This window comes from Gorilla gorilla, chromosome 8, assembly GCF_029281585.2.
Source record: "Gorilla gorilla gorilla isolate KB3781 chromosome 8, NHGRI_mGorGor1-v2.1_pri, whole genome shotgun sequence".
Lineage (NCBI taxonomy): Eukaryota > Metazoa > Chordata > Mammalia > Primates > Hominidae > Gorilla > Gorilla gorilla.
The window spans coordinates 66,954,714-66,982,686 of NC_073232.2; the positions used below are offsets into that span (position 1 = coordinate 66,954,714).

The window sequence follows — 27,973 nt, forward strand, 5'->3', positions numbered from 1 at the left end:
CTTCAATCATACATGGGATCACATCATACACCCGGTTCTCCACCTAGCCTCCCCTGTGCTGCAGCAGCCCTGGAGACTGGCTCACACTGCCCTTTCGCATTCATCTCTGCAACCGCGGGGCAGGGTTGCACAGCTGGATCCTAACTGATTCACCGCCCCCATGACAGGCTTTGTTCTCACAACTGACATTTCCAGGAGCACCTTTTGGCACATGTCTCTGGGTACTTCTGTGAGTGTATCCATGAGAGATTTCTAGCTGTGGTGCTACTGGGTTAAAAACTATGAGTATTTACCATTTTGCTACCTATGGCCAAATGGTTCCTTTAAAAGGCCATACTAATGTACATGGCTAAAATTAAGACTTACATATCAAACCAAAGAAGTCCCATTGTGGACTGCCCTGGTAGGAAAAAAGGGTAACAAAATGCAATACTGGGGAGAGTGTGGCGAGGAGCCCCTCTCCCTTCACCTGAAACCTCTCTTCTGTTCAGCAGAGATTATAGAGCCCAGCTCCTCAGCCTCCAAGGTGCCCCTTTGCTCCTTTTCCAACTATTTCTTCCCCAGCTCCATAAGGCTCTCCTCTACCCCCAAGACCAGGTCTTCTCAAGATGCTCCACCACACCAAGCCAAATCATATCCGTTCTCTCCATCCATCCCCTCTGCCACAGTTCTATTCAGGTGCCTGCAGACCCAGTCCCCATGTACACTCTGCTCCACCTGCATGGTCTGTGTCAGGACCCTGCCAGGCTCAGTCTGGACAAGGCCTGGCTGCTCGTGTGTCCCAGGGGGACAGTGCTGCTTCACCTTCCCATCATAGCCCCACCGTCACATCTTCTGTCCTGGGCTCTCCATCCCTCTGCATTCAATTCTTTACTTGGCAGATTTTCCATAAGCAGAAAGCAACCCTCAGGCTGGGATTTACCTCTTCATCCCTAATAGAGAAGTCATCTATTTGGGCCACGTATCTAAGCAAGCAACACCCAACAATAAGCAGAGGCAAAACATGCTCTGATGTACTGCTTTAGCTTGCAAAGGGTCAAGTGAAGATATGGTTCTCCTGCTGTGTCTGTGACTCTGCCACCCACCCAGTTCTGGAAGGTAGGCTGCTCTTAAGGCTATAGGCAAGGGCAGAGCTCAGGCTGGAGACAGTGAGGGTCATCGCCTTGAAAAGGACCTGTGCTGAGCCCTCCAGAACCATGAGCATGTGGAGTCAGCCTGCCACAGCCTGCTGCTCTTGCTACTCTGTTTTAGAAGTTGACAGGGGAGTGAGGACAGAGGAGTGAAAGCAGTGGAGCTAAATGTGCCTGTTAGGATCCAGGAAATGAGATTCAGCCTCTGCTCTCCTCCCTTTCAGACAAGGTTCTAGAATTTTGCCTGTGGTCATTTGTGATGTTACTATCAGGTGGAGTGGTGTACAGAAGAAAAAGGCATTTCACCATCCCACTCCTCATTTCACTGGCTATCAGCTCCAAGGAAGTTCCATTATTTCTGGTACCATCAGAGAAAGACGCCATTACCAGCAGTTCCAGGACACCTAACCAAAGGTGAGTTCTATTTTTTAAAAATATTGTTTTAAAATCATATTAATCTGAAGGTGATTACAGAACTCTTAAAATGATCTATGTGAATTTTGTTGGTAACTGGTGACTAGTTGAAAGTATTTCTTTAAGAGTTAATAAACTGCATCGTCCATCATCCATCATTATCATGTAAGTTTTAGATTAAATAAGATGTTGCAAATGGCTCTTGGCTTTCTAATGTGCTCCTGAGATCTGTGGGAGGCAGCCTGAGAAAGAGCTCTGGCTATGAAGTCAGGGACACCTGGATCTAAATTCTACCTCCACCACTTAAATGGGGGGCCCCGAGCAAGACAGCAAGCCGCTCTGATTTGCCATATCATCCTTGCAACACACTGGCCACACCGGTCACACAGGGGTGTGGGAGAGCCAGTAAGACCATGGGTCTGGAAAAGGCTAGCATTGGTGTGGGCACAGAGCTACTCAACAGGCGTGGTCCTGGCGATGCTGACATTGTTCAGGAGCAGGGGAGATTCTTTTCTACTCTTGGAGGAAGGAGAGTGCAGTGGCAGAGTGGGGCCTGCTTCTGGCCAAGACCTTCTTGGCTCTGCCAGTCCCCCTCTGGGTGACCTTAGAATTGTGCAACCTGGGAACCTGGGCACCTGCTCAGTCAGCCCAGTGGACACAATTCTGAGAAGCTCCTCAGGGTTTGCTGGGTGCCTGCATTGAGCTACAGGACAAGATTGGGGACTGTGGGCAACTTGGGGTGGAGGAGAGAAGAACAGAAGAACTCGAACAAAGCCAGTGAGGATTGTGGCGGTTACCCGGCCTGGCCTTATTGGGCCTAGCACAGGCGGACATACAGGGGACATCACATCAACCCTTTCACTCCCTTCCCATCCAGGACAGGTGTCCACCTCTACTGGATGACTTCAAAGATGGAACGATTATCTCTGAATCAGGATGTCGTGGGTAGTTCAAGTTCTTCCTTATTTTCAGGGGTAATTTACACCCATCCTGCTTCATTTTTAACCAAATCTCTGTCCTTTACCCCACCAGACGAGCTTCAGAAGCTTGAGCGCTACTGCCATGTGGCCTTAGGGCCTTCCCTAGCCTACACTGCACAGCATCAGTGCCCTTGAGTTGCCCCATAGTCCTGCTTTGACTCTTCTCCCTTGGGCCAGCTCCACCCAAACAGCACCTCCACCCTACCCTGAAACCAGGCCCCCAGAGAAGGTGGCAGAGAGGAGGGAGCAGAGGCATGTTCCAAGAGCTCTTCCTCCGTTGGGGGCTGGCAGAGCAGCCTGTGGCTGGGCCTCCAGATATGGTGGGTTAGACCCCAGACCAAAGGCTCTCAGCCGAGGGACTCATCTGGCTAAAGGATGCACCCTCTCAGCCCTGGAAGGAGTCTGGGGTCTCTGCCTATCCTCTTCTTCACCTGGCACTAGGAGGCTAGGTGTAGCCCTAACATGGCAGACATCTACAGAGGGCCTGCAGGTTAACCTGGGCCCCCGCGCTAACGCAGACACATCTCAAAATCCTGCTGCCTCTCCAAATTCTCCCATGTTGTGTTGCCTATATGCAAAAACAGTTTTGAGGACATGGTAAAATGGGTTAGTGAGTGACTGAGGGATTTGATTCTTGAGTTAAGAAGCACTAGGCATACGCAAGCCACAATAAGAAAATTTGCTTATGTGGGCAAGCTGGAAACACAGGCCTGCTGATGCGTGTGGGCTATTTCTCAGGACAGGAGAAAAATAGTCCAGCTTGGCCATTGCCAGGTGAGACTTCCTGGGTAGGGAATGTGTGAGCTGGGGAGATGCTGGGGGCAGAGTGTGGCAGGGGCAGAGTGTGGCAGGGGCAGAGTTGTTCAGTGAGAAGCCAGACACACTCCCTCTCTCCCCATTTATTTCTCCTAAGAAGCACATCTTGGTCAACCTGGACTCTACTTTTCAAACCCAGGTAGGGCATTAGAAATCCATGTAGAGACAGACGTACCCTTTCAAACCAGAGACACCCTGCTGGATGAACAGCTCATTAAACCTCACTGTTATAACTACTTATCGCTTTTCATTTCCCTAACGTGGAAAATCTGCATACAGTTCTAGACCTAATAATAACACTTAATTGTTTAACCTGTTAGAAAGTGTGAAGACTTTTTGCCTATTGTCTAATTTCCACAAAGGCCCAATGAGTTTACCATAATTTCCATTAACAGATGAAGACATGGAGGTGTGGGGAAAGGAGGTGGTGTACAGGCCAGGGAGGTGAAATTCATTGTTGATGTCTACCCTAGGCCTGGCACAGAGCAGCCAGCATAAACACCGACACACTGACTGTTCAGAGCACCTGCCAGGACCAGATCTTGCTCCAGGGCCCTGACACTGAAGAAAACAAATGCAAACAAACAAAAATCTTCATCCAAATGTATGAAATGCCAGCTACCTGACAAACTAATCAGTGGCATATATTTGGCAGCATGATGGTAAAAAATGAGCATTAGTAAATTGACCAGATTGTTATTGTACAACTATGCCATAATATGAGGCTGTACCTACGTTAAAAATCTGAAAGTTGGCTGGCGCAGTGGCTCACACATGTAATCCCAACACTCTGGGAGGCCGAGGTGGGCGGATCACCTGAGGTCAGGAGTTCGAGACCAGCCTAGCCAACATGGCAAAACCCTGTCTCTACTAAAAATACAAAAATTAGCCAGGCGTGGTGGTGGGTGCCTGTAATCCCAGCTACTCGAACCTGGGAGGTGAAGTTTGCAGTGAGCCAAGGTCGTGCCACTGCACTCCAGCCTGGGTGACAAGAGTGAGACTATGTCTCAAAAAAACAAAACCTGAAGTTTATACAATACAAAGTTACTGCCAGTTGCCAAAATTATGAGCGCTTTTAATTTTCTTTTTCTTTTTTTTTTTTTTGAGACGGAGTCTCACTCTGTTGCCCAGGCTGGAGTGCAGTGGCGCGATCTCGGCTCACTGCAACCTCCGTCTCCTGGGTTCAAGCGATTCTCCTGCCTCAGCCTTCCAAGTAGCTGGCACTACAGGTGCTGGCCACGATGCCTGACTAATGTTTTTGTATTTTTAGTAGAGACGGGGTTTCACTGTGTTAGCCGGGATGGTCTCGATCTCCTGACCTTGTGATCCACCCTCTTCGGCCTCCGAAAGTGCTGGAATTACAGGCATGAGCCACCACACCCGGCCTGAGTGCTTTTAATTTTCATAAGGTTTTACATACCTATATTTTAAAATGTATTTATCTTGTATATTTTCCTCTTTCAAATATTGATTTTATTTTTATGTGCTTTATGATTTTTATATTATTTAATTTCAATTTTAAATTATGTATTCATATATATTCTAATTAGAAGTATACTGGGTAGTAGAATTTGAGGTAATTTTTAATTTTCTAGTCATCTTCATTCAGAAATTTATTTAAATCCATTTGTTGTCTACATTAAATTATGTATTTTATTTTTTGGACTTAAAACATGATGTGGTAATGTTTATGTATTAAAAAATGTTATAGTTAGCTCTCATTTAATGATTTGTTTTGTTTTTATTTCTAAATTGAAGTCATTTTATTTTGCTTTTTTTGTACTTTCCAAAATTTTTACTACTTAAATTTAATTTTGGATTTGAAATTACTTATTTCACTTATTTGCTACTTAATTTATTTTCTAATTTATGACTAGGTGGAAAAATTTAGAGCATTTCAATTTCTTATTTCTGCATATACATTTTCTAATTTTGTTTCAATGCTTTATCATCTGCATAATAATTTTCATACTTAATTTGTTTTCCTCATTTTTTCAATTTCTGGAAATTTAATGTAAGAAAAAAACTGAAAAAAAAAAAGACCATAGATGCACAAATAGATAATTTCAGCCTTATTCATGATAATGCCAGGCTGGAAACAGCAGGAAAAGCAAAGCACAAGGCTTACTGCTGTGTGTTCATTCAGGATGCAGATTTCAGAAACTACACATCAGCATTTAATGACATACAATCAAGTAAGAGAATATGATTACAGGGCTGTATGATTTTATGAGTATTGTAGCTACTCTGATTTAACAGTGGAAAAGGGTGCAAAGAGAAACAAAAGAGTAAGAAATAATTAAATTCAAATAAATAGATGAAAGACAGCCCTCTCAAAAACCAAAGAGCAGAAAAAAAATACTTCCACAAATTCGAAGAAAGGGGAGTGATGTTTCATGAATGCTATCAAAGTGAAATGTGTGTCTCTTTCAAGAGAAATGTGTGGCTTCTTCCCTGTGTAGCCACATCCGCCTGGCCGTTGCCATGGACAGGGGCTCTGATTCGATCCTCTCCCACTGACTGCTGGGTGAACAGGAGGAAAAGCCCAACTGCAGGAATCACAGGGGGTGAGCCCTGGGGTTCCCTCCTCGTGGCAGGCAAGCCAGGCTGTCGGGAAATTAGAGTGTCTTAGAGACCCTTTCAGCTTTCCGTCCTCTCACTTTGCAGGCTGGTGTCAAGACTGTGCTAATGACCTCCAGGTCTTAAGTCTCTTGTTGCCTGGTGACAAAGTTTCACAGTTGAGGAGGAGAAGCTGGGACTAGCAGGGTAAGTTTTGCTCGGGCGGCGGCCCTGCACTTATCAATTTACTTTAACTGTGCCAAACAACTGCTTGGATCTCTACTTTTTCTCTTTCTCCCCTCCTTTGAGTAAGCAGCTTTGGAAATGCCTGTTTTCCCAGTATGCTTTATTTACAAAGCCCAGACAACAGCTAATGCATTATTTAGGAGAGGAGGAAGCTTGCCTGAGCCCCAGTCAGGAAGGGCAGCTAGCTGGGGCACAGTGGGCGTCCTTGGGGGCCAGGGCACAGGCGAGCCTGGGAAGGCAGGTGTGCAAGTCAGTGGTGCTTTGGGGATCACACGGGATCCTCTCTCCAAAGTCTGGGTCACTATGAGTGCTTTTGCTGCTCTACAGGCTAAGTGGAGACATGTTTGAACTGCTTGCTTTCACCCGACCAGTCACCCCTCTAAGGAAACTAAGGTGTGACTGCTTCTTTGTTCAGGAGGGTCCAGCCCAGCAGAACAAACCTGATTACTGCTTACTGTGATGGGGTTTGGAGAGCAATCCGTGTTTTAAGAAGTCTGGTAGTAAACTTTTTCTACAAGTTATCCTGAACACTAGAACCCACTAATAAGTGGTTAAGCCCTAGGCTAAGTTGGGCTTTGCAAAGGGGGATTCTTCATGGGACACACAGGAACACACTGCTCAAGACCCAACTTTTATGACAGGTATAGTGGGAAAAGGCAGGCCCTCTACTTAGAGTCTTTGTGACTCCACACAAGTTTCTCAGCCTCTCTGAGCCTCAATTGCTGTATCCCTCCAGTGGAGATGAAAATCGACATGTCAGGCAGTTGTGACTCAATTATAATGTCTGTAAAATACTTGGCCTATAGTGGGTGGTCCACAGAATCCATACAGAGGGAGGAACCTCATTTTAATGTGCTAAAAATTAGGTAGTGTCTTTGCTTTGCAAAGGGTCTGGCACATAATAAATTCTCCATACATTTATCAACAACACGGATGCTATGTGAACCAAGTATGGAACAACACTCCCGGCCAATGAAATGGGGACTCAGAAAGGTTAAGAAACTTATGCAAAGTCACACGTCTAGGAGTACAGAGCTGTGACAGGCCTGTAAGCTGCAGTGATCACATGCCTTCTGGGTTTGAGCCTCAGCCTCCAGGGAGAGATGGGAGGCACTGAGACAGCTGCTGTCCACCCTGCAGGGCCCCTGAGCCCTGTGGTTGTCTACAGACCGGTTTGTTAGTGCCTGGTGCTTGGTGCCTCCAGCTTCTGCTTGGGCCTCCAGTGGTCTCTCACTGTTGCCCAGCATCAAGGGTGACGTCAGGCCCTTTCTCCTTTCCTATCAGCGGAGAGATGAGAGAGTGAAAGCTAGATGATGTTTCCAGGCCCCTGAAACCCTAGAACACAAGGTGTGCAACTGAACCACGCCCATGTCTACTCTGCTGCCAGCCCCATCGCCAACTCTCAGCCCATTGCCAATGCAATTCGCTGCCAATTTTTCAGTTTCTGAGCTCCCTACTAGTATCATATAATGGAACTCATCTCAGCCCCTAGAACTGGGTCTAATAACACATGCATGCTTCTTTTTCAGGGAGGGATGAGCTATAAGGATGGGGCTTGACCTGGACTAGGAAGAAAGTTTCCCACAGGATCTAGCTCAGCTCCTGCCAGCATCTGCAGAACATGATGAGTCAGGAGCTTCCTGGGTGGCCAAGAGAGCCACTGGCGGCCAAGAGAGCCATCTGACATTGTAAAGCCAAGCTTGTACGGAAAAGCCAGATGGCAGCTAAGTCCTTGGGAAAGGGCACCAGAGAGATGCTGGCTCCAGTCGAGGCATGCGCCTTTGACTAGGCCCTGGGCGTTTCATCTGTGAAGTGGAGTGACTGGATTAAATGAGATGATGCACATGAGGTACTTAGACTTTGTGCTGGGCAAAAGGAAGGAAAAGATATGGGAAGTGCTAGGCCCCTCTAGCAGTTCCAGCCTGCCCTTGGGTTTTCTCATTGCCTGGTCCACATATACAATCTAGAAGAATGTTCCATCTGCTCTGCTTCCACCACAGAGCCTGGATCCACATGGTCCCTCCTCTGCCATGCCCCTCAGCACAGACTCCCCTCTTCTGCTGCCTGCAGCTGGCCTGTCTCCATCACTCTCCTTCCCTGCCTCTGCTGCCTCCCCACGGCCAACGTTATCCTTACAGAGGGCCTTATGTTGTCCCCTACCCATGAGCACACGGCCCACCTTGCGCTGCCCTTGCTCAGCTCTTCGCCCTCCCCTCCTTGACCTCCAGCTTACACCCTCTTCCTGTCAGTTCTTTCCAAAATCCTTCCATGTGGCTTCTTCTTAGCATTCTAGTTACAGCTCAGATGTCACTTTCTCAGAAAGGACCTCCCCACCCACCTCAGTCTGAGTTAGCAACGTCCCCACCGATATGCCCTTTCTGACTTTGGCCTTCTCTGTCACATCATCAGCTATTATTATTTGCAGAGCATTTACACCAACTGAAATGCTCCTTGGTTTTTTTTTCTCTCTCTCTCCATCTTTTTTTTTTATTTGCTCTCTCTTGACATGGTAGCTTCACGAGAAACACAAAGGTACATAGTACAACTCCAGTAGGAATTGCTGGACAGATGACTGAATGAGGAGACTGAACTGTAGCCAGCTCTAGAGATTAAAAGTGAGTATAGGGATAATTATATCTGTAAGAAGCTATTATTATATCTCTTTTTCTGCAATCACTAGTAATGTTATTATTAATAATTTGTCAGTGCTTGAAAGGTTGCAAAGACTTTGTATTTGGGAATCAGCAAAGATTGTTCTCCAACTCCTCCATCTGAGATTCCTGACCAGTGGGGAGTGGCCCAGAGCAGCTGGTTTGAGGGAGGTGATGGAGACTGTGCAGTCTGGTGACTCCACCAGCATTCCCCACCAGCACCCGCCACTGGTGGTAGAAGCCAGATGACTGGCTTTGTTGAGTGCCCACTGAACACTGGTCACCTAACATTTTTATCACCTCATTCACTCTTCAAACAACCAGCAATTGACCAATCCATTTTGCAGAGCAATAAACTGGCTCAGGCGTGTTATGGGACTAAACCTGGGTTGGCAATGAAGGGGAGTGGGGCTCACTTCTATTGGCCTCACAGCTCCCATGCTCCCTGCAGCCTACCCACCGGCCTTTTCAGGCACAGCAGGAAAGGGACAGCCGGCATGACTAACATGTGGGTGGCCATCCTATCTGGAAGCTGCCAGGGTGCTGCCCTGTCCTGACCACATCATTCTCAACTCTCCTGGCAATAGTTATGTCTGTTTGCACAAAGTCCTAAGGAAAGCTATCTCTCTTATTGGGGGCAGTGTCAAGTGCTTCAGTCATGATTTCAGATAAACCTCATGAAGATTCCAGGAGGAAAAGGAAATCTGAATTTAGGAAAAGTTTCTACAGAAGAAATTTAGGATTAGACATTGCAGCATTTTCTGAAAGACAAGGGCCTTCCATGCAAGCAATGAGCCCAAACTACCCTTTTTCTCCACTAACCTGAAGCACACCTTCAAAAAGTAGGCCACAGTTTACCCACAGTTCTTCACCTCTGGATGGCGGTTGCAGGGAGAAAGTTCAGCTTCTGCTTGACATATCCTCCCCATATTGCACCATAATATGGGCCACCTGCTCATGACAGGCCACGTGTTGTTTATAGCACGGCCCTCTGTGGCTGGCTGAGGGTGGGCTGGCTCTGATAGAGTACCTCTGGAGGGAAACAGGAACGGCTGCCTTGGGCTGCCTGCTCCTCCCCCACTCTCAGTGGCCACCTCTTGCATTCCACTCTGGGACAGCATAAAGAGCTCACAGATGACCTAGGACAGCACTGGCTACCTCAGGCAACCAGACTGTCCACCTGCTGCCCAATTCCTGTGTCTGCAGTGGTGGGGACACCTCTCAGGTATCCTCTATCTGCAACTGCCAAAGGCAAATCTAGGTCCAGTGAATAACTCCCACCACCATCCTGTCCTCTAAGAGGAAAGCAAGCGGAATCGTGTGTGTGTGTGTGTGTGTTTTCGAGTGTGAGTGTGCGTGCATGTGTGTTTGTACCTTTTTTTTCTGGTTAGAAATAGATTTTATATCTGTTGCAGGGAATTTAAAAACTATGTAGACATATAAGAAGGAAAGTAAAAAGAGTCCAGGACCGTCCCTTCAGAGAGCAGTGTTGCTGATATTCTTGGCGTTCTTTCTCTACTCTTTTCTGGGTGTAGGGGTGCATGTGCGCCAGAGAACACAGGGCTCACACGGACAGATGTTTTTTTCACTAACATGACATCTTCAGCATTTTGCCTTTTGACATTTTTGGGAAATAATTTTTTTTTGTTTTAGTTTCTGTTTATTATTTATTTCATTCTATGATTACACATTAATTATTTAATCACTCGTCTATTGTTAGATATTTGGGTTGTTTCTAAATTTTTTTTTACTATTTTAAATGGCACCACCATAAGCATGTTTCTGTCAAAAGTCTTGTTCTTATTTCCTGAAGGGAGATTCTTAGAAGTGGCCTCCATGTGTTCTCCATAGCCTAGTCCCACCTCTTCCCAGAGTACCAGCCGTTTCCTTTCTTCATCTCGTCTCTTTGCCTTGGCTCCCATCCTTCTCCCCTTGGCCTAACCCAGTTAAGGTGGCCTCAAGTGCGATGCTACTGATCACTCTCCAGCCCCATAGTGCACTTGTTCTCATGGTCAAACAATCCGTCGTGCCATCATCTGTGTCTATTTGGAAAGCATTCCTGTCTCCAAGAGGGTACACACTCAGTGACCAACAAATATTTAGTATGCAAGTGACAACCTGAGTTTTCCTGAGGGACCTCTCCCTTAAAACGTATTCATATTCTGGAAATCCTTTAACAGTACATGTAAAAACAGTGAGTCAAGTTGATTATGTAGCAGCTGACTCTCAGCTATGAAATCTGGTACAAAGCTGAGAGCTGAGACCCTTTCTGAGGGCATGGGAATCAGGATTGACCTTGTAAGCACTTAGACTGTATCTATTAAACTAGTATTGACCAAGGGCCTACTCTGTGCTAGGAACTGAAATGGACAAGTGAACAAGACAGGCCATGTGTCTTGGGGTAGGTGGGGGAGGAGAACGGGGGATAGATAATAAATGCAAGCATAACAAGTAATGCATCATAAACTACATTTAGATGCCAGATGCTATGGAGGAGAAGTGCAGAGAAATAAGGGGCATCAGTGTGTGGGGGAAGGTCAGTCTGCATTATTAATTGGGGGTGGATGGAAGAAGAGTTGTCAAGTCTGATGCCACAGTTTGGGCCCTGAGTATCCACAGGAGGCCAAGGCTGTCAGCCCAGCAGGAAGAGGCTGTGGTGGAGCAGCTGGCTGGGAGCTGAGCTTGGGACAGACAGGGTTTGAGATGCTTATCATCATCCAAGAAGAAATGCTAAGTAGGCAGTAGGCTAAGTGAGTCCAGAATTGGGGAGCAAGGTCCGGGCAAGAACCAAACACCGGGCAATCGTTAGTGTATAGACTGTATTCAAAGCAATAAGACTAGGTGGGCTCACCAGGACAGTGAGTGTAGACCAGCACGATGAGTATAGGCAGAGAAGAGGAGCAAGGGGCTTGGCCACGGCCCTCAGGGGGCACGTGGCAGAGGCAGCCTCTAACCCACCCAATCAACTCCCTCCCATGCCGGGCTATTTCCACTGCCCCCTGATGCCCACACTCACTGGCCTGGAGTATGGAGTCCAGGACACAGTAGCTTCCTGCTGGAGCCCAGAGGCTATTGAGACCAGCCCAGTGCAACCCCATGCCTGGTACCAGCCTCAGGGCTGGGTTTCTCCTGTTTATTATCTTTTATTGTGCCTCCTCTACCCTCCCTTCCTTTCCTCCTTCCTTCTTTCTTCCTCTGTTCTCCTCCTCTCCTTCCTCTTGTTGTCCATCCCCTCCTCTCTGCAATGAGACCTTTCCACTCCCTGAATCCTCACTTCCTCTGATCTCTGCTCAGGTATCGTCTTCTCAAAGAGGGCCCTCCTGGCCTCCCCCTTTCTAAAAAAGCATGCCTTCCAACTCTTCTCTTCTAATCTCTATGCCTCTATCCTGACTCTTTCTCTTCCTAACATCCATCACACCTGTCATTACACCTTATTTTTGCTTGATTTTTCTAGAATGTGAGCGGGACCTTCATTTTGTTTGCTGCCTGGAACAGTGCCTCATTCATAGTAGGTTTTCAACAAATACTGTTGATGAGTGAATGACTTCAAAGGGCTGTGGGAAGTTCAGCTGTGTCCTTAGAGCTGACTCTCAGCATTCCCCTTCGCAGTCATTTCACACCTTCCCAGGTGATAGGCGGTCAGCAAAGCTGCCACAGGGCTGCGAGCTGTCCTGCGGCAGATGGGGTGCTCCAGTGGACTCTGGGCTGTTGCCAGTGGGCCCTCACCAGAACTAGAGGGTGTGAAGTGCAGAAAGAACTCCATGTGAGGAGATGCCCCAGCATGATACGAGGGGGCCTGCGCAGCTCAAAGGAGCAATGTGTCCTCTTGGCCCCCAGGATAAATTAACTGAAAGCCTGCACTCAGGGAGGCAGGGGTCACGGTCCATAAGGACGCTAGGCTGCAGGGTCTGAATGGGGTTTCTACTGGGCTGGCACCTGGAGTCCAGGCTCCACATTTGGTCAGTTGTGTGGTCCCATCCATGCTGCTGCCTCCTGTGCCAACCCCCACCAACACACACACACACACACACACACACACACACACACACGTCAAAACCAAAGCCTCCAAGGGCCACGCATTGCCCTCCCCTGACCTTGGGAAGCAGCCACTTTTACATCCTCTTTACAGGAGTTCAGGCTGAAGCTTGTGGGGTTCAGGAGACCATCCAGGGTCATGGGGAAGGTAAACGGGGGCTGGGCACACCCACTACAGCCAAAGCCCTGGCACATTTCCCTGCCAAGCCGCTTCTCTGACACCCAGTTTCCTAATCTGCAGGAGGAGAGGAGCTGTGAGGAGAAGACAAAATAACACTTGTCTGGCAATAGCAGCGCTTAAAACACATTGGGTGGAATGGAATCACTGCTCACCTCATGGGCTTCAAAGGGGCCAGGTCTGCCTTTGGTTCTTTGACTTTTGCTTCTCTTGAGGTTGGTTTGTGTGTTTTGAACATAGGGTGGATGAACAAGGCATTTCTAGTCTGTTAAACTAATCATCTTAATATTTTATTTTAATTGTAAGGTGCTTATTCCCTTTTGTTCCTTTAACAAATCCAATTAAAACAGAGTACATCCAGAATTACAAAATAGATGCTATTAAACCAATAAGAAATCATAATCTTTTGTTATTGGGCCATGTGACCTCTTGGGAACTTTTGCTCCAAATAAAAGTTGAAATCTTATAATCCGCTAGGGGAAAGAGGGCAGTTTGACAGCTAACGGCTTTCCAGGCAGCACATGTGCAGAGCCACGCTGGTGCGAAGGATAGAGAAGTAAATAATACTAGGGGCAGACAAAGCTATAAATGCATAATATCCCAGTAAGACACTTAGAGCTTGGTCGATCAAATTAACCAGATAATTGCCAAATGAAGTGAACCTGAGAATTTTTATACAGACACTCCATTTGCTACTTTACAGGCATGTGGGTGGAAGTTTTGATGTAATGGGAAGAACACACCCCACAGAAGTGCTGGAATAAGGCAGCTATGTGAGCCTGGACAAACTTCTCACACATATTCTCCTCCCCCCCACCACCCAGAATAGGAGGGATATTCCTACCACAAAGGAGAGTGTTGCGGATGACTGAAATGGCAAAGGAGAGGTCACTTTATGAAGACACGGGCATGATGTACCTCTTCGCATGGGTCTGAGGATGTGTGAGGAAGCAGGGGGGAGGGTGCGGGGGAGGCATCATTTGACCAGCACATAGAGACGGCTGCTGTTTGGCAACAGCAGAAGTACTTAACGAGAGGTTAGACTTTCAAGTGAGCTCACACGGTAAAAATCAAACTTCAGGCAGTCTGCATACAGCTGCCCCTGATACAGGGGCACTACAGCAGCCTGCATCTCTCCAGGGCAAAGAGGTCACTGCCTCTCTGGTGAGAACCAGAGAATGCAGTTGGCCAATGTCCCTGGGCGATGCTACATGAAAATCCTGTGTCTTCACACTCTTGACTCACACTCCATGTGGCAAGGCGTTCACACTGCGTTGGGCCTGCAGGGACTGGAGAAGCTGAGAAACAACCAGTTCCTGCCTCCATTGCCACCTACTTGGGGACACATGCCTATGAAGTGAACTGGCTCGTGGCATTATGTGTGCCCCATAAACTGTTTCTCTTTCTCTCTTTCATTGTCAATTGCCAAGCTCTTACAGTTAAATGACTCCATTAATGCTGTTAAAATATCATTAACATTCATACTATTTGTATATATTTAGAAATATACCCACATATATATGGTACATCTATGAAAATGAACATCCTAGATATTGGCCCCTGGACAGTGGAGTGAGCAGACAATGGGTCACACTGAAATGATTTCTTCAGGGACCTTATTTGCCTGTGGTCAGTTCCTCCAAAAGGTCAGTGGAACATCTGCATTACTGAACCTCTGCAGGGACTTTGGCTAAGGCTGCCTCTCTGTCTCCTCAATCTGTTGCGTTGGCTGGCTGCTTCAGCCAGAGTGCACACCATCCTTCATTTAGCAGACTCTCTAGGGGGTGACATTGCAGTTCCCAGGCCAATCCATGCCAAATTAGAATGGGCTTGAGCGAGTGTCTCATCACCCAGAGTTCTGGGGACTCTGACATTCCTTGGTTCCAATGTCAGAGATTCCAGCAAAACAGGAACACCCTTCCTGGGGCCTAGGGCCATGGGGGGGCTAGTGGCCTTCCTTAATCTCCTGTGCAGAAGTGGGTGTGTCTTTCAGCCTGAGAGTCATAGGATTCCAGGATGGCTTCCTCTCCTGGAAGGCAATGGAGGCCAGCACTGTATCCCCAGGATGAGGCATTTGCCACTGGGGGAGCACAGGCAACAGAGGGAGGAGAGAGAGAGGTGACACAGTGTATAGAAAGATTGTACACCAGCTTGCGTATCAGACACATTGAGGTTTGACTTTGGCTGTACTCTTTGCTGCCTGTGTGACTTTGGGGAAGTCATTTAACTTCTCTGAGTCTCAATTCTCTTATAGTAAAAATAAGGTTGATATTTTGCTTAGTTTCTCTGGAGATTAGACATACATGAAGGGCCCAGCAGCATGTTTGAGGCAATTACTTTGGTACTATGAGTGAATGATAGAGAGGAGCTCTTGACATTGGCAGTATTTCCAAAATTGATGTCAGAAATCCCCCCAAACTGTGGAGTCCCTGTAAGATTCCAACCCCTGCTTCTGCATCTCTCCTGCCATCATCCCTCCATCAGCTCTGCTCAGAGTGTGGTGGAGCTACTGCTGTGAGCTGCACCATCACCTCTGCACCTCTAATCTGTCCCTTTCTAGCAATCTGTCCTTCTGCCCACAGGGAAGCAGTGCTCACTTTGGGGCAGTTAGTGGAGAAAATGAAAACACTTTATGTTTATACCCCCAAGGAATCTATATTCCTAAATCTAGGTAACACTGCAGAGCAAGTAGCACAGCACACAATTTCGGTCCCGGAATGATCTTTGGACAAGGGGTAATTCTCCAAGCTATGCCTGAGTCAAAAGTTAGTGCTGATTTCGGCGGCCTGCCCAGAGGTTCCCAACACACCCATTACAGACACAGGACCCACCATGACAGTGCAGGTCTCCACCTCCCATGGACTTCATCTGTGAAGATACAGCCCCGCCTCTCTTTAGAGGGAGCACGACCATTCTGGGAAGGGGCAGAGGACACAGAGTGATCTGAAGCCACTCAGGAGGTCACAGTTAGGTGAGCTGGCCTGTTACACACCCAGTAAATATGAGGGTCGGGAGAGAGAACAAATGCAGTTACCTTTGAATGAGTGAGTTGTTGAGGGAAGTTTGCATCATTTCCTCTTAAGAGATGACCCACAAGTAAAAGATATTTCTCATCCACATGACATGAAACTTCCTACAAAGCTAGTCCCAAATACTGGCTGTGAAATGGCAGTGTCTATGGGGGTTTCAGTTCCATGTGTCTATCTTGTATTTCAATGGATCAGTTGAAAGAATGAAATTATTATTGTGAGATTGTGTTAGCAAGCTATTTAGGGATGTTAGAAATATAGAAACAAAGTCAGTCTGCTTAAAATTGTAGTCAAAGATACATGAGTGTGAAGCACCAGACAAATTCCAGTATCATATTGACAAGGGTCTTACAACTGGAAATGCTTGCAAATATTTGGATGACATTAATATATTGGTTGCCATTACTTTTTTAATTTAGATATCCATGGGGTATCCCACCATGCTGTTTGATTCACAATGACTAAAGAGAAAAAATTAATTAGAAATTAAAGTCAAACCAACTGGTCCACTTTTTCCAAAGTATAAAAAACAATTGTACAAGAACAAAAAGACACAGTACATTTAGAAACCTCTTATATTTGAGCTGCTAAGCTGTTCATGTGAAATGAAATCTATTATCCATCCAACCACACATAAATACATCCATTCGTCTGTCTATTTGCCCATCTATCTGCTTATCTACTTACATCTTTCTCCCTATAACTATCAGCTTCCCTTGTGTGGGTTGATCCCACTCTTACATTTCAAGAATTCTATGAACTGATAATAGGCCATCTAGCCAGTTTCAAACAGATGATCAAAAGATCATGGCTTCTGGCACTGGGTCTGCTTCTAGTGGTACTGGGCAGCTTAGGGGGTCAGGATGGACCCTGAGCCACACAGCACACTCTGCCTTCTATAACTGAGAGGAAGGGTCCCTGCCGGTGTTGGGTGACCCCAGGGAGAAGCGCAGAGAGTGTGGAAGTTCACTGTGCCCCATCTGGCCCCAGGGCTGCCTAGGGACCCAGACTCCCTGGGGAGGTGAAGTACATTATCCTAGCCAGCCCTCACTTTACCTTGAGGTGATTAATGGGCAGGCTTGGAGCCAAAGGGCCCTTTGGAGAGAGGCTCCTTAATGGAGGAGTTCTCTGTAGCCAGCTCCGTGCTGCTTCCTCATCACCATTCATTAGAGCTGGGAGGGCTTCTTTTCACAGTGTGGGTGGGCTGTGGGCAACAGGCACAGCTGGGCCCAACTGGCTGGATGTCCCATTTGCTAGAAGCACCCCTTCCTGTCCAGGATTCTCTCTAAGCCATGCTCAGTGTGTTTGGCCTCCCTGAGCTGAATTTTATCTTAGATAGTAGAAGAAAACCAAAAGGCAGCCCAGGTTTTCGGTGTTCAGGGGAATCTGGTGGCCAGAATCAGTGAGGATCTAGATTTGAACTATTTCAACTTGAGGACTGGGCCTGTTTACTGTTTATCTGTGTTGCTCAGAGGCTTGATAAATGGTAGGCACTCAATATGCTCATACAGTGAATGAACAAATGAACGAATGCATGAGTAAGCACTAATAATGACCATAGACAAATGAAAATTTACTGATTGTTTAGGCCCATGGGATAGGGTTGCCAAATAAAATACAGGACTATGCGATATTTGGGACATATATATACTAAAAACTATTTGTTGTTTATCTGAAGCTCAAATTTTACTGGGGATTTTGCAATTTTATTTGCTAAATCTGGCAAATCTACCATGGGGAGAAGCCATTGGTAAACATCAGATGAGTGCATAGTCTTCCCTGATCTCAATTCATCTCTTTTTAATGAAGATTTCAACTCAAGCACAGTAGACAGTTTTTCTGACATGCCAGCTTGTGAACAGCTGTTCCCTGTGGTACACAACATCCCCCTGGTGCATACACCAGGGAGACATACACATTGGACCGCAGTGGTGCCCAGATGCTACCTATTTGGATGCCCTTTCAGGGGCAGAACTGGTTGTGTGGGGGCTTAACAAAATCACAGACTTCCAATGTGGGACAAGCCAGCAGACACAGTGAGAGGAACAGAAGTAGAATATGGAGTCCCAACTATTTTGTAAAGTTTTTTTAAAAATGATTTTTTAAAAATGTTTCTGCAGTAAAATTGCCTTTTTGGGCACAGTTCTCTAAGCTTTAACAGATGTACAGATTCATGTAACCACCATCACTGTCAGGGTGCAGGCAGTGACACCAACCCAGAAAACTCACTTGTGACTCTCCCTTCTAGTCAAGCCTTTCCCCAACCCCTAATCCCTGCAACCATAGATTTGTTCTGCACCTAAAGTTATGGCTTTTTCAGAAGGTGACATAAATGGAATCATTCCATTCATGTAGGCGTTTGAGACTTTTTTTTATTAGGCAAAATGCTTTAGGGTTCATCCAAGTTGTCGCATGTATCGGTAGACTTTGTGTTTAGTAGTATTCCATTACCACAGTCCTCGCTTACCCACAGGTGATATGTTCTAAGACCCCCATTGAATACCTGAAACCACTATAGTACACTATGTTTTCCCTATAGGAAAACATGCCTATGATAAAGTTTAATTTATGAGTTAGGCACCGTAAGAGATGAACAACAATTCATCATAAAATAGAACAATTTCAACAATTTACTGTTCTCAACTTCACAGATAGAAGATTCATTCTTGCTGTAGATGTTAGCAACCTCAGCATATGATTTGTTTTTTCCCCCAAGTCAAGAACTTTCACCTTTTCACTTAAAGGAAGCACTTTAAGGCATCTCTCTCTTTGGCATATCTGAACTACCAGCATCACTACTCACTACTAGGACAGCTACTAAGTGACGAACAGGCAGCTAGCATTTACAGAGTGAATCCACTGGAAAAAGGGATGATTCAAGGTCTGGGTGGGATGTAGCAGGATGGCCTGAGATTTCCTCATACTACTCAGAACAGTGAGAAATTCAAAATGTATGAATTTCTTATTTCTGGGGTTTTCCGTTTAATATTTCCAATCTGGGGAACTAAAAATGTGGAAATGGAAATAGCAGATAAGGGGGACTACTGTACAGTATTAGGAATCCACCCATTGAAGGACATTTATTATTTTTCTGTTTGGGGCAATTATGAATAGAGCAGCTATAAATACATGTGAACAGGTTTCAGTATGAACATGGAATTTTACTTTTCTGGGGTAAATACTTAGTTGGGGAAATGCCAGATGATATAATAACTATATGGTTAATTTTATAAGAAATTTCCGAAGTGTCTTCCAAGAGACTATACCATTTTGCATTCCCATCAGCAAGGAATGAGAACTCTAGTTGCAGCATCTCCTTGCCAAAACTTTGCACTATCGATTTTTGTGTCTGTACATTTCTATCTTGAAATGTATCTTTAAATATTCTGGACATTAAAAAAATTGTATTGTTTGCTTTCTTACTGTTGAGTTGAAAAGATCTTTATAGATTTTGGATACCAGATATCTATGATATATATGATTTGCACTATTTTCTTCCAGTCTGTAGCTTGTCTTTTCATGCTCAACATTTTTTTTCCACAGAGCTTTTAATTGTGTTCAACTTATTAATACTATCTTTTGTAAATTGTGCTTTTGCCTGACTCAAAGTCATGAAGATTTTCTCCTTCATTTTCTTTTCAAAGTTTTATAGTCTTACATTTTACATTCAAATCTATGATCCATTTTGAGTCAATGTGAGTTAATTAGGCCAAGGTTTAATTTTTGCATATAAATAACCAATTTCAACACCGTTTGTTAAAGAGTTCATTGTCTCTCCGTTGAACATCCTTTGACCTTTTTTCAAAAATCAATTGACCATTTGGCCATGTTTGTGTAGATCTATTTCTGGACTCTATTTTCTGTTCCATTGACCTATCTACCTGTCCCATCACCAATAATACCACATGCTGTAACTATATGGTAAATTTTAAAATTGGGACACATAATCCTCCAACTCTATTATTCTTTTTCAAAATTATTTTCCATTCCTAGTTTCTTTTCCTTTCATAAAAATTTTAAAATCTATTCATCCATATATGTAAATAATCCTCCTGTAATTTTGATTAGATCAGTTTGGGGAGAGTTGACATTAAGTCATCCAATTCACAAACATGGTATGTTTCTCCATTTATTTAGATCTTCTTTGCTTTCTTACATCAGCATTTTATAATTTTCATTATAAAAATCCTGCACATTTTGGTTACTTATGTGAAATATAGGAGTATTTTATTATTTGGTGCATTATTATTTTTCATAATTCAGTTTCCAATTGTTAATAGCTAGTATATGGAAATGCAATGGGTGTTTTGTGTGCTAACCTTGTATCCTATGGCCTTGCTAAACTCACTTATTAGTTCCAAGAATCTTTTTAAAATTCTGTGGGATTCTCTATGTGGACAGTCATGACATCTGTGCATAAGAACAGTTTTATTTCATTCTTTTCTGTCTGTATGCCTTTATTTTTTGCATTATTGCACTGGTTAGAATTTCCAAAGTAATACTGAACAGACATGGTGAAAGTGTGCTCTCTTGTCTTATTCCCAAACTTCAGAGAAGAGCTTTCTGTCCTTCACGAAGTATGATACTAGCTCTAGCTTTTTTTTCTTTTTTTTCAATTTTTTTAAATTATACTTTAAGTTTTAGGGTACATGTGCACAACGTGCAGGTTAGTTACATATGTATACATGTGCCATGTTGGTGTGCTGCACCCATTAATTCGTCATTTAACATTAGGTATATCTCCTAATGCTATCCCTCCCCCTTCCCCCCACCCCACAACAGGTCCCGATGTGTGATGCTCCCCTTCCTGTGTCCATGTGTTCTCATTGCTCAATTCCCACCTATGAGCGAGAACATGCGGTATTTGGTTTTTTGTCCGCTCTAGCTTTTTTGTGGACGTCCTTTAGCCAGATAAGGAAGGGCCTTTCTATTACCAGTTTTCTGAGAGTTTTTAATCACTAGCAGATGTTAAATTGTCAAATGTCTTTTCTGCATCAATTATAAGATCTTTTTTTTTTCTTTTTAGTCTGTTAATATGGTATGTTACATTAACTGATTCCCAAGTATTGAGTAAGTTTGGGCTGTCATTTATATTCTTTTTACGTGTTACTGGATTCAATTTGCTAATACTATGTTGAGGATTTTTGTAACTATGTTCATGAAGAATATTGGTCTGAAGATCTCTTTCTTATATGTCTTTGTGTGATTTTAGCATCAGGGTAATGCTGACATCAGAAAATAAGTTGAGAATCACTCTCTATTCTATTTTTTTTTTGAAAGAGATCATATCAAATTGCTAGTATGTCTTTGCAATTGATTGAATGTTTGTGTCCCCCAAAAATCTGTATTGAAACTCTGATCTCCAGTATGAATGTATCAGAAAGTGAGGCATTTAGATCATGAGGAAATTAGATCTTGAGGGTGGAGACTTCATAAATGGAATTTATGCCATTACCAAAAGGGGCCCCAGATAATTGTTTTACTCTCTTTCTACCATGTGAGGACACAGCAAGAAAACATCTATGAACCAGGTAGCATGCTCTTACCAGATGGCAAATCTGCCAATGACTTGATTTGGACTTCCCAGCCTCTGGAACAGTGAGAGATAAATTTATGTTGCTTACAAGCCAACTAGTCTATGGTACTTTGTTATAGTAGCCTGAGTGGACCAAGACAGTCTTCTTTAAATATTTGATAGAATTTAACAATAAGACTACTGGGCTTTGGGTTTTCTTTTTTGAAAGGGTTTCAACCATGAATTCCATTTCTTCAATAAATAGAGGTCTATTTGGGTTTTCATTCCTTCGCAAATATTTAGTAGTTTTTAGTTGATCTTATCTAAGTTCCTCTTTTTTTTAGAGTTGTTTTTACTGTTCTCTTATTATCCCTTTAATGCCTGTGGGATTTAGTAAATCCTCCCTTTAACTCCTGATATGTGTAATTTGGCTTCTCTTTCTTTTTTTTTAAATTGTCAGTCTGGCTATCTGTTTCATTAATCTTTTCAAAGAACCAGCTTGTACTTTTTTGTACAATTTCAACTCCTTTAAATTTGTTAAGGCTTGTTTCATGACCCAAAATATAGTCTGTGTTAGTGGATATTCCATATGTACTTGAAAAGAGTTTGTATTCTGCAGTTGCTAGGTAGAGTGCTTTATACATGTCAGATTCAGTTGGTCAGTGGTAATAGTGAGTTATTCTATACTAGCAGTTCTCATCTCCAGGCAATTTTGCTCCTCAGTGGACATTTGGCAATGTCAAGAGACATTATTGATTGTTACAGCTAGTGGGCAGCTATTGGCAACCAGTGGGTAGAATCTTCTGGCCTTACTCTGCTAAACATTCTACAATGTACAAGACAGGTCTTCCCCCAAGCCCTGTCACCATCCTACCCCTGCTGACAACAAATAATTACCTGGTCTAAAATGTCAATAGAGCCAAGGTTGAGAAACCCTTTTCCTTGCTGATTTTCTCTCTACCTGTTCTATTGACTGCTGAGAGACAAGTATTGATGTTTCCAATTCTAATGGTAAATTTATCCATTTTTCCTTTCAATTTTATGTTTTTGCTTCATTTAAATTGAAGCTCTGCTGTTAGGTACATACACATTTAGGATTTTTTTGTCTTATTGGTTAAATGATCATTTTATTAATAAGTAATGGTCTTACTTCATGTAAATTTTCTTGTTCTGAAATATGCTTTATCTGACATTAATAAAGTCACTACATCCTTCCTTTAGTGTTTGCATGGTATGTCTTTTTACATTCTTTTAGTTCAACTCACTGTTGCTTATTTAAACTATATTTTCTTTATAGACAACATACAATTGGGTCTTTTTCTTTTGTAATCTATCCTGATAATTGTGTCTTTTAATTGGAGCATGTAGGTCACTTTCATTTAATGTAAGTATTGCTATGTTTGAATTTCAGTCTATCATTTTAATAGTTGTTGTCTGTTTGCTCCCTCTGTTCCCTTTTCCTGCCTTCTTTGTATTATTTGAATTTTTAAACTCTGTTTTATTCTCATTTATATATTTAGTTTTTTACTATTTACTATATCTTTTTATATATTGCCTTAGTGATTGCTCTGAGGATTAAAATACACATACTTAACTTTACTGTCTGCTTAAAATTAACCTTTCACCACTTCAAAAGCAGTGTAAAACCCTTACCACCATATAGGTCTTGCTAACTTCCCTGTTATGTAGTAGTTGTCTTATGTATGACATCTACATACTTTGACAACTCCATCACACGGTGTTAGTTTTCTTTCTATCACATACATATTTTAAGGGTATTTAGAAGAGAAAAATACTCCATATTTACTCAGATATTTAGCATTTCCATTGCACTTCCTTTATCCCCAAAGTTTGGGGTTCCTCTCTACTATAGTTTCCCTTTCACCTGAAGAACTTCCTTGGACATTTCTTTTACAGCAGCTTAGTTAGTGGCAAAAACTTTTGTTTTTCACTCATCTGATAATGTCTTTATTTTGCCTTCATTTATAAAGGATACTGTCACAGTCTGGGTTGATAGTTCTTTTCTTTCAGCACTTTAAAAATGATGTTTCCAGCACCTCTGGCCCCTGTGGTTTCTGATGAGAAACCTGCAGTCATTCCTATTGCTGTTCCCCTGTGGGTGATACGTCATCGTTCTCTGGCAGCTTTCATGTTTTTTCTTTAATTTGGAGCAGTTTGATTATGTGTCTGAGTGTGAATTTCTTTATTTATCTTGTTTAGATTTCGCTGAGCTTCCTTCCTGTGTTTGTAATTTTTATCTTTTTCATCACTGTTGGAAGTTTTCAGCCATTTTTCCTTCAAATGTTTTTCTGCACCACAACTGTTTTTCCACACTTTCTGAGATACAGGTGTAAGTATAGGTATCAGCAGAGATAGAGATAGAGGCACATGTCACTTCATGATGTGAATACTTTCTGAGAAATACATCCTTAGGCAATTTCATCATTATGTGAACATCAAAGAGTGCACTTACACAAACCTAGATAGTATAGCCTACTATAGACCTAGGTAGACTACATGATCTAGTCTATTGCTTCCAGGCTACAAACCTGTACAGCATGTTACTGTACTAAACACTATAGGCAATTGTAACACAAGGGTAAGTATTTGTGTATCTAAACCTGGAAGAGGTAAAGTAAAATTATAGTATCACAATCTTATGGGACAACTGTCATATATGCAATCTGTCATTGACCAAAACATCATTATGCAGCACATGGCTGTACACACACACACACACACACACACACACACACACACACACACACATATTTTTAAAGCAGGACTTTTTACTTTTAAAAAGCACCTAGGTCTATAGTAGGTTATTCCATTTAGGTTTGTGTAAGTATACTCTTTGATCACACAATGAAGAAATCACCTCTGCCTTTAAACAGAGGCAGCTCAGGCGAGTTCAGAGTTGCTATACAACTTTCAGAATCACTTTTCCTGAATTTCTTCCCTGTTGCAATCTCTCTGAACTCTGTGGCTCCCAGGCGCATCTCTTCTCCCCCCACTTTTTGGTCTTCTGGCTGGATTTTGTTTTCTAAATCTGTTGCACACTTCTTGCAACTGTTTCTGCCTCTAGAGCCAAGTGGCAGTAGGGTAGAGAAAACAAAGCAACCCCCCAGCTCTGAGGACCACAGTTTGGTCAAAGACAATGGTTCTCTTCTTCCAGCTTCTAGATGCCTGCCTGGATGACTCCAGGGATACAGGGTGGCCTGGGATGAGACAGGAGAGAAGCAAGCAAGCAAACAAACAAACAAAAAACAGAACACAAAACAGATTTCCCTTACTGTCTCTGACCCTTAAAAATCAATTTCCTGTTCCTTGGACCAGAAAGAGAGGCTCTTGTTGGAAATCAGAAATCTTTCTGTCCTCATCTGGTACAAAGTTTTGTGTTCTGGGCTGCCCTTGAGTCCAAGCCAAGAGAAACGGTTGAGGGGAGAAAAGGGATTTCAGGAAACTTGTGGCCAGATTGGTCTTTACTTTGAGTTATGGATTTCTTCTCCAATCTGCCTGATATCACTTATCTCAGAGTCCCCAGAGTGCTTCTCTGTGCATTCTGCCCAAGGCTTTACTTGCTTTCAGGAATTTGGTGGGACCAAGTGAGCATACAAAATCTTAATTGGACTTGGACTCCACTTTGTTTTTTAAGCTGCATTATCCTATCTGATTTCTCAGAGCTGAATGATATAGACAGTTCCGTATTGGTGAACATGGTGCTGGCTCTGGAAACCAGCCAATTATGCCCGAAAATGGGGAGTCCACTATTTTTAAAGGCTAGGGTCAGCTTACAAGGCCTGTGTAATGAACATCAATGCTGCCAAGAGCTAAGAACTGTCATTGGTTTACTGTGGAGACCACCATCTATCCCAGGCAGCTGTGATCCATCAGGCCTTTCGCAGGGTAGGACCCTCTGACCCTTCAGCTATGAGTGGTGACAGTGGGATTTTCGGTAGGTGTGAGACAGGCTTGTACACATTTCCCTTTGACACTGGGTGAGGAAAACATATAACTATATTCCCACACAGCCTGATTGCTCAATATTCATGTGCTATATCAACTTGGGTTCTAATAAAAGGTACAGGTGATGAAGTACTGAAACTGTAGAGCACCTCTCCCTGCCCATCCCTGAAGGGAACAGAGGCAATGCAAGTTTGTGTCTCCCAAGGGCATACTTCTGCCTGGTTTGGAAATCTTGGTCCAAAAAAAAAAAAAAAAATCAGCAAGCAGGAGGCACAGGAGGCCTTTAAAAAGAAAAGGGGGTCCCAGAACCAAACAGAACAGAGTTGCGTCCTCTTCCTGGCTGCAGACCTTCCTCACTTCTGAGCCTCAGTCTTGCTATGATAGGGGTAATGCTGTGGACCTTGTTATTGAGGATTAGAAACAATATGTGTAGCAATTTTTAATAACTAACATTAATCAAGCTATTACTATGTACCAGGCACTGTTATAAGTGCTTTATAGTATTAGATAATTTACGCCCCCTCACAGCTCTGTAAGGGCGTCTGTTTTCACAAATAAGAAAACACAAGCACTGGGAATTTAAGAAGATTGTGAGTAGAGTAGAGCTGGACTTCTAAGCCAAGCATGCAGAAGCCAGAATCCCCATCACATCACATTGACATTCTGCTTCCCTGCACTGAGGCAGTCACGGCCATTTATCAAGTTTCTGTGCAGAGGAGTTGAAGTCCAGTGTGAAGGATGAGAGAAGGGGCAGGAGATGGAAAAGGCAGCATTCTCCATGAGCTTTGCCCGCACCCCCCATCCCCCTGCGTGCTCATGATGGGGAGTTATGGTGCTGCTGGGCCCAGCAATGGCACACCCTGATATCCCTGGGCTGAGCAACAGGCTTTTCCGCATGGCTACTGTTGCACTGTAGCCAAGGCCTCACTAGTTCCTCTGGGTCCATTAGGGGAAGAGGGATGTGAGAAGTTGGTCTTAGTACCCACCTTATTCTCTAAGATCCAGAAATGTTGGCTTATGTTGGCTTGAAAACTCAGCAGTCCCTCCCCAGGAACTTGTATGAAAACTTCAGGAAATCCTAGCTCAATGTAGGGGTCTAGGAAGGGGCAGATATCCAAGAACACACACACACGGCTCTGGGTGGGGGGTACGTGACAGTCTGGGACAGTGGCGAGTATTTATAAGTCGGGGCATGCACAGCTAGAGGGACATTTAGTGTCCTTCAGGCTGACCCTGCACCTCCTATTTTAACATCCAAGAAAATCAAAGTCTGAAGAAGGCACACAGTTTGCTGACAATCTATGGCTGGGCTGGGTCCACTTTGCCGTGACTTCTCTCTGCAATCCTCTTTCTTGCTTTTTAAACCACTGAAGAGCAAAGCGTCATGACATGGGGGAGCCCAGTGCCCTCTGGCATCTCCTAACCAGATGTTTTCTTATCTTTCAGCAGTTTTTCATGATTTTTCCTCACACTGATCACTATCCAATCAGAACAACAAACTTCTAACACTCCCTCACTAAAAGAACATGGTTAAGGGTGAGAAAGGCCCCAAGGGCAAGAAGATCAACCTCAAGGTGGCCAAGAATTGCATCAAAATCACTTTTGATGGGAAAAAGCGCCTTGACTTGAGCAAGATGGGAATTACCACCTTCCCCAAGTGTATTCTGCACCTTAGTGACGTGGACGAGCTGGACCTTAGCCGGAATCTGATCAGGAAGATCCCTGACTCCATCTCCAAGTTCCAGAACCTCCGGTGGCTGGACCTGCACAGCAACTACATAGACAAGCTGCCTCAGTCCATTGGCCAGATGACCAGCCTGCTCTACCTCAACGTCAGCAACAACCGGCTGACCAGCAACGGGCTGCCCGTGGAGCTGAAGCAACTCAAGAACATCCGCACTGTGAACCTAGGCTTGAACCACCTGGACAGTGTGCCCACCACGCTGGGGGCCCTGAAGGAGCTCCACGAGGTAGGGCTCCATGACAACCTACTGAACAACATCCCCGTGAGCATGTCCAAGCTCCCCAAGCTGAAAAAGCTCAACATAAAGCGGAACCCCTTTCCAAAGCCAAGTGAGTCAGAAATGTTCATAGACTCCATCAGGAGGCTGGAGAACTTGTATGTTGTGGAGGAGAAGGATCTGTGTGCGGCTTGCCTGAGAAAATGCCAAAACGCCCGGGACAACCTGAATAGAATCAAGAACATGGCCACGACAACACCGAGAAAGACCATCTTTCCCAATCTGATCTCACCCAATTCCATGGCCAAGGACTCCTGGGAAGACTGGAGGTGACTTGGAACCTGACCCTGAGGCAGAAGGGAAAGAGAGAGGGCGGGAAGAGGGCAGTGGGCTACATCCACAGGAAACCAAGGGCTCCCCCGTGGCTGCAGCAGCTCTTTCAGCCAAGCCCATAAAACTCCTTTCCTTACTTTCTCGGCGTGTGATTGTGTTG

At 44.2% G+C, this 27,973-nt stretch overlaps 2 protein-coding genes across 9 annotated transcripts in view; one reads left to right on the forward strand and one right to left on the reverse strand.

Moving 5' to 3' along the window:
• The window catches only part of WDFY4 (WDFY family member 4), a 298,505-nt gene that overhangs the window by 41,720 nt on the left and 228,812 nt on the right, over positions 1 to 27,973 (reverse strand). The window lies entirely within an intron of this gene.
• On the forward strand, positions 1,391 to 27,950 carry LRRC18 (leucine rich repeat containing 18). 7 transcript variants are annotated; one of them, XM_004049386.4, is made up of 5 exons: positions 1,391 to 1,544; positions 6,008 to 6,106; positions 7,675 to 7,994; positions 8,659 to 8,760; positions 26,966 to 27,950. In XM_004049386.4, exon 5 carries the CDS (start codon positions 27,046 to 27,048, stop codon positions 27,811 to 27,813), a length of 768 nt encoding a protein of 255 aa, XP_004049434.3. In that variant the 5' UTR covers positions 1,391 to 1,544; positions 6,008 to 6,106; positions 7,675 to 7,994; positions 8,659 to 8,760; positions 26,966 to 27,045; the 3' UTR covers positions 27,814 to 27,950. The 7 variants fall into 7 exon arrangements, with proteins under 7 accessions (XP_004049434.3, XP_055209927.1, XP_055209928.1 ...); XM_055353952.2 differs by having other exon boundaries at positions 26,969 to 27,950; XM_055353953.2 differs by lacking the exon at positions 8,659 to 8,760 and having other exon boundaries at positions 26,969 to 27,950.